Source organism: Chiloscyllium plagiosum, chromosome 29 (assembly GCF_004010195.1).
Source record: "Chiloscyllium plagiosum isolate BGI_BamShark_2017 chromosome 29, ASM401019v2, whole genome shotgun sequence".
Classification (NCBI taxonomy): Eukaryota; Metazoa; Chordata; class Chondrichthyes; order Orectolobiformes; family Hemiscylliidae; genus Chiloscyllium; species Chiloscyllium plagiosum.
Genome location: NC_057738.1, coordinates 14992397 through 14999448, shown reverse-complemented (window position 1 = coordinate 14999448; position 7052 = coordinate 14992397). Strand labels below are relative to the sequence as shown.

At 41.5% G+C, this 7052-nt stretch overlaps 1 protein-coding gene across 1 annotated transcript in view; it reads right to left on the bottom strand.

Moving 5' to 3' along the window:
* acot13 (acyl-CoA thioesterase 13) overlaps positions 1 to 5366 on the bottom strand; it is a 9580-nt gene extending 4214 nt beyond the window's left edge. Inside the window, exons 1-2 of the mRNA XM_043719182.1 lie at positions 5121 to 5366; positions 1327 to 1511 (exon numbers count right to left, since the gene is read on the bottom strand). Coding sequence (XP_043575117.1) covers positions 1327 to 1511; positions 5121 to 5204 — 269 coding nt within the window. The 5' untranslated portion in view covers positions 5205 to 5366. The remainder of the gene's footprint in view (positions 1 to 1326; positions 1512 to 5120) is intronic.
* Between the last annotated feature and the right edge of the window lie 1686 nt (positions 5367 to 7052).

Below are 7052 nucleotides of genomic sequence, written 5' to 3'. Positions count from 1 at the left end.
CCTCCTTTTTTACCACCCTCCCGAATCCTACTGAAACATCTGTAACCAGGAACCTCCAACAACCATTCCTGTCCCTCTTCTATCCACGTTTCCGTGATGGCCACAACATCGTAGTCCCAGGTACCTATCCATGCCTTAAGTTCACCGACCTTATTTCTGATACTCCTGGAGTTGAAGTATACGCACTTGAACCCATCTCTGTGTCCGCAAGTATTCCCTGTCAGTGCTACCTTCTTCACAGCCTCCCCACACACAATCAGTTTAAACCCCCCCGAAGATAGCTAGCAAACCTACCCCCCAGGATATTGGTGCCCTTCTGGTTCAGGTGCAACTGGCATCTGGATGGGTACATGCATAGGAAGGGTTTAGAGGGATGTAAGTCAATTATTGGCAAATGGGGCTGGATTGATTTAGGATATCTGGTCAGCGTGGATAAGTTGGACTGAAGGGTCTGTTCCTATGCTGTGCATCTCCCTGACTCTAATTGGTTATACCCATGATTCTCACCCATTGTACATTTCACCTTAATCTTAAACCTTAAGGAGATGGGTTCAAGTCCTACTTCAAAGACTTCAGGACATTATTTAAGCTGACATGCTCAATACAAGACAAGGAATATTACCGTCAGTTTTTGAATGAAACATTCAACCAAAGCCCCATTTGCCCATTCAAATGTATATGATAGATCTCAGGGTGCTATAAGGCAGGCAAGTCATTGAAGAGTGTTTGGCCAGACAAATGCTATCACTCAATCAGCAATATATTTAACCATCTCATTGCTATTTGTGGAAAATTGTTGTGTGCAAATTGGCTGCTGGTTTTATTACATTAAATTAGTGTTGGGGTTAATTAGAGAGCTCTTCCAGGACCCCTGAAAAAAGTATCAATTGACTTTCTCTTCCTTCTGTGTAATGTGACCAACTGTCTTTTTAAAGGTTTAATCATTAGTAATGAATAAACATACATTTTGAAATATCCTTGCATCATTAATATATTTTACATTTGTTAAAAAATTCTGTAATTAAGATGGGGGTTAGTTAACTCCAGTGGTTAAAATGTGCAGAGTAATGCTCTTGGCATAGTAAGTGGTCATTAATCGAGATCTTGCCTGTTTTGCACCATGTGGAGTGGTATCCTTCAGGCAATATACTTAATTCTCCGTCTATTTCTAGCAGAGATTGATCCCTACAATCCCTCATGGACAATGCCTACCTCATGCCTATATAAATTATTGCCACAGAATTTACTTGCTGTGCAACAAGGCTTCAATACTGCTACTATATTATCAATACAGCTATATTACCAAGTTTTGAAAATTGCACTCACGTTATATTCATGTCTACACTAACTCCTGGTAGCGCTCGCTCTGTATTAAGTAAGGCTGTTGTTGATACCACATCTACAAGAGTTGCAGTTAGCCCTCCGTGCAGTGCGCCTGCTCGGTTCACATGTTCCTGTTCCACCTTCATTTCGCAGACTATTTTCCCAGGACAAGCTGAAACCACAGTCATCTAGAAAACACAATCGTAGTTTCATTAAAATTAGTTAATTTGTTAAACAAGAAGTATTATTCGTTAGGGATTTTGACCTTCTCAGATGGACACTAAAGATCCTTTAGCATTATTTGAACAATCTGAGAGACCTTGCTGTGCATAAATTGACTGTCTTGTGTCCTACAAGACAATAACTACACTTCAAAAGGTACTTCATTGGTTATAAGTTAATTGAAAGACAATATAGAAGTGTGTTTTTCTTTATCTCACTGAAAGACAGATATACAGTAAGCATGATACTTCAAGTCATGTTCTTTCTCTGGAAATGACCCAAGAATATAATGTCAATAACAATTTATGTTTATACAGTTCCTTTTAACATATTAAAATACCCAGGCATTTAATGGGAGAATTATAAAATTGAACCACAAAAGAGATGCAAGATTTTTAAAAAGAGGTAGATTATATGGTGTGTCTTAAAGGAGAAGAGAGAGATATAGAGTGGCGGCATGGTTTAGGGAGGGAATTCCAAACCTTTGGACATTGGTAGCTGAAACCACAATCAGCATTGATGGAGTGATTATGATCAGGAATGCTGAAGAAGCCAGAATTAGAGAAGCACTGATATCTTGGAAGGTTGTGAGGCTGGAGGAGATTATAAGCATACGCAGTGGTGAGGCCATGGAGGAATTTGAAAACAAGGATGAGAATTGTGAAAAGGAGAAAGTGAGGTCTGCAGATGCTGGAGATCAAAGTTGAAACTTTATTGCTGGAACAGCACAGCAGGTCAGGCAGCATCCAGGGAACAGGAGATTCGACGTTTCGGGCACAGGCCCTTCTTCAGGGCCTGTGCTCGAAACGTCGAATCTCCTGTTCCCTGGATGCTGCCTGACCTGCTGTGCTGTTCCAGCAATAAAGTTTCAACTGAGAATTGTGAAATCAAGGCATTGCTTAACCAGGAGCCAATATACATCAGCACGTATGGGGTGATGGCTCATCGGGATCTGGTGCAAGTTAGGATGGCAACATTTTGGATGAGTTTTCAGAAATAGATGGTAAAACTTTGAACAATCACAAGTCACCCTGAATTCCAGATGGAGTTATAAATCAAAGGAGAAAGTGAGGACTGCAGATGCTGGGGATCAGAGCTTAAAAATCTGGAAAAGCGCAGTTATGCCCAAAACGTCGATTCTCCTTCCCCTTATAAATCAAAGGGACAAGATTTGTACAATTTTAAAAGTTCAACAGTGATTTGAAGCTTAACTTATAACCTTCAGTTTTTTTTTACAATTTATAGTTTCGGTTTTATGTGTAGGTTTCTTTGGCTTGTTTACGCATCCAGTTTTAGGACTTCATTTATTCCAATGCTGATGGCTATTAATAATGTTACCTTTTAAACAAGATTCATTACTCAGTAAAAGGTGACACCACATGCAGGAGTGATTTTGCCATCAAGACAGTATCTGGTTTCAGAATCTCCACAATGCATTGGCCAACACAGCAAACAAGGCATCAACAGAGATTATTCCAAAGCACCAACAAGAGACAACTTTGCCCTTCCAGAATTGTTTTGTTCTACGATCCAAAAAAGTGCTCATCCAACTGAATCAAAGACCTATGCAAAGACCTATTCTTATTAGCTCTTGCAAATGGAAAGATATTAATCAATGTACAAATGCAGCAACTTCATGAATCCCATGGGAAAGTAAGGAAAGATGTCTTTTTTCAAACACCCAATGGTGGTATGGCACAAATTTTCCAGCAACTTATTCACAATCCTTCTCTGCTTCAAATCCAATTTTCACATAAATATTGCCATGTGACATAACATGATTTTTCAGCCAATTTCAGCCGATAGGTGGTATATGTTTTGGGTTGCACCTAAACTGGAGGGGTACCAATATCCTGGAAGGGAGGTTTGATAGAGCCACTCAGGAGGGAAACTAGTGTGCCAGGGAGTGGGAACCAAAGCAACAGGTATACAAATTGGGGAAGAGCTTGAGACTAAGGCAAATATAGCCAAGAGGAAGAGCAGTCAGGGAGAGCTTGCTGAGCTCATTGGAACTGGAGGCTTGGATTGTAATTGCTTCAATGCAAGAAGTAAAACAGGTAAGATGTATGAACTTTGAACCTGGATTAATGCATGTAATTATGATGTTGTTGTTATCAAGGAAACCTGGATGAAAGAGGGACAAGTTGGCAGTTAAACATTCCAGGATATCAATGTTTTAGACAAGACAGGGGAGGAAGCAAAAGAGGTGAGGGAGTTGCATTACTTGTTAGGGAGCATATCACAGCTGTATTGAGGGTGTACACCCTGACGAGATCTCGCAGTGAAGCATTACAGGTAAAACTCAGGAATAGGAAGGGTGCAATCACACTCCTGGGATTACAGTTGACACTTCCAGTAGGAGATAAAGGAATAGATATGTAGTCAGATTCTGGAAAGATGTGCCTGGATTTGGTCTAAATATCCAATTCCCTCTGCCAATAGTCAAGCCTCCAATCATCCCAGTGTGGCTTCAGCCTCCCTCATGGACAGTGCCAGTTTCAATTCCTCCGCCATCTGCTTCATCTCGGCCAGGCGCCTTTCAACCTCTTCTGTCATGACTTGATGCTTGTACTGTGGAAGTCTGGCCACTACATCAGAAATGTAATGTTAGATTTGAACTCACAGAAGGCCCCAAAGAACACAAAGCTACCTTCATTATTTCTGGCCATTGCAAATATGAAAGGGTTGTGGCTAAATGGGGAAGTATTACATGGATGGGGCCTTTCTGGTTTACACTGGGTTGAGGAATTCTTTGACTGCTCCTTCCTCCCAGTAGTTCTCCTTCCCTTCTCCAGAGGATTTATTTAAACTGCTCTGCCCAGCCATCGCCATCTGCTGTTGGAATTTCCATTATACTGTATACTCATTCATTATTATGTCCCTACGCTGTGGCTGCTCAAAGTCAATTCTGATAAAAGGTTACAGATCTGAAAGAGCAACTCTGTTTTTCTCTCTGCATTTCATTTTTTTTTGTTCTTATTTTTATTGCTATTCAAACCTAGTGACCTTGCAGCCACCAGGAAGAGATTCCTGTTCCCAAAGGTAAAAGGTCATTATGTTCCCTAATGCATAAACATTGCGATGGTTTTTAAAGGTGATGTTTGCACTACCTTTCAGTGCTGGGGAACAGGTTTTGTTAAATACTCCACCGCATAAAAAGCAGACCGTGAACGTAAAGAAACTGCATCCGTGTAAATGTTTCAGACATTATGTAGTAAAACCTTGATCATTTCTCCCCAAATCCTGTCAATGCAGACTGCTCGCAACTCCAACAATTTTCGATCGAACAGTGTGAGGAGGGGGGGGGGGAATTAAATCGTGGCGTCCTGGGTCAGATCTTTATAGATAGGGTTAGGTGAGGGTGGTTACTGTTAGCTTACAAAATACCCCTGCTCAGACTCTTGCTTTGACAGACTCCAAGGCTGTTTTTTTAAAAAAAAATCGATATATTTAAAGTAATATGCAAGATTTAAAAATTGCTTTGGAATCTGTGTAAAGCGAGTGAATGTGTGAAAGTCCAAAAACGAAAGTGCAGCTAGGACCGAAATGTGAGCAGAGAGAGTACTCAAGAGTACCTTATTCAAAACCCGATCAAAGCCACTTCCTCCGGTCAAACCCTGGACGACCTGCCTTAGAGCGTTCAAGGACGAGGCCGTCATGGTTTCAAACCTCTTCCCGGTTGAAGTTGCAGCTTCACTGAGCAAAGGGAAGTGTTACATCGAGGCCTTTATTTACAGCAGCTGGTTGACCAGCTCCTCCCCTCCACCAAATCTCACACAGCGCCAGCACCAAAACCTTCCTCAGCTCATGGGCTTGAGTACTCTCTCTGCTCACATTTCGGTCCTAGCTGCACTTTCGTTTTTGGACTTTCACACATTCACTCGCTTTACACAGATTCCAAAGCAATTTTTAAATCTTGCATATTAATTTAAATATATCGATTTCTTTTTTTAAAAAGAGTAACAGTTTTCTTGTCCCATAAAATTCTTGAATCGTCTGTTTTGTATTGCTACCTGCAATTTCACCAGTCACCAGAGAAACTTAAATAGAAACCCTATTGTCCTCATTTTTCCAATCCCCAGCTGAGATGGATGTGAGTGCCCTATTCACGAACCTCATTACAATAAATGTGCTAACCCAGTGCTTCCTAAATGTTTCACCATTGTTGCCTCATTTCAAGGATTGAAAATAGATAAGCCTTGGGAGGGCCAGGTAGTGAGAGGGGAATGAGAAGACACAGGAGGGCAGGCAGAGAAGACTTCAAACATAGGGTCCCATTTCTCACTTTGGGAAGTACTGCCCTAACTGATCCACATGGGCGCAAGTCGGGAGATATGTGACTTTCAGCTGGCCTGGGGTGATTTAGTAAAGAGGGTGGAGTGTGTTCCAACGCGTGATCAGGGTGTTGAACTCCTGTTTTTGACTAGTAGAAGGGGCAGACTCAACCAGGGGCTTTGTCATATGTAGAGGTAGTACTCAGTTAGCACAGCTCAACATCTGTAGCCCAACCTCCATTGATTTCCCGACTCCATAGATTGTGTACAATTTTCCTGTGAAGTTTGGTCGAAGAAAAAATCTGGTTGACTCTTAATTTCGCCCTGAAAGATCTAGCAAGCCATTCAGTTGTACCAAACTAACTACAGAAAAGTTTTAAAAAGGAATAAAATAAAAGAAACATAATACAAAACAAAAAAACTGCAGATGCTGGAAATCTGAAACAAAAATAGAAATTGCTGGAGAGGATCACTGGACTCAAATGGAAAGAAACACCAAGCATTGACCGAAGCACTAGAAGTGACAGGAATGGACAACCCGGTAGCCACTGCAAAGTCCTCCTCAACAACATTTGGAGCTTGTGCCCTAACTGGGAGAGCTATCCCACAGGCTGGGTTCTGGCAGCATCCTAACATAGACATACGTACCAAATCATAACTTACAGCCCAGGTTCAGGCATCTCCATCACCACCTCTGAGTAGGTCATGTCCTACTGGCAAGACAAACCAACATGTATGGCTGCATAGTGAGTTTCCTTGGGAGTCCACAACATGGCTTCTAGATCCTATGAAGTAGAAATAGAAACATGGGAGCAGGATTAGTCCAATTCAGTCTCTTGAACCTGCTCTGCCATTCTAGATCATGGTAGATCATTCAACTCAGTAGGCGAAAATGAGGACTGCAGATGCTGGAGATCAGAGTCAAGATTAGAGTGGTGCTCGAAAAGCACAGCAGATCAGGCAACATTTGAGGAGCAGGAAAATTGATGTCTCGGGCAAAAGCCCTTCCTCAGGAATGGGCTTTTGCCCGAGATATCAATTTTCCTGCTCCTCAAATGCTGCCTGACCTGCTGTGCTTTTCCAGCACCACTCTGATCTTGACTCATTCAACTCAGTATCCTGCTTAGTCTACTATTTAGTCCAGCGAAATATCCTTTCTGCATTCACCTCGTCAATCCTTATAAGAATTTTGTAAATTTCAATGTAATTACTTCTCATTTTTCAAATCCCTGA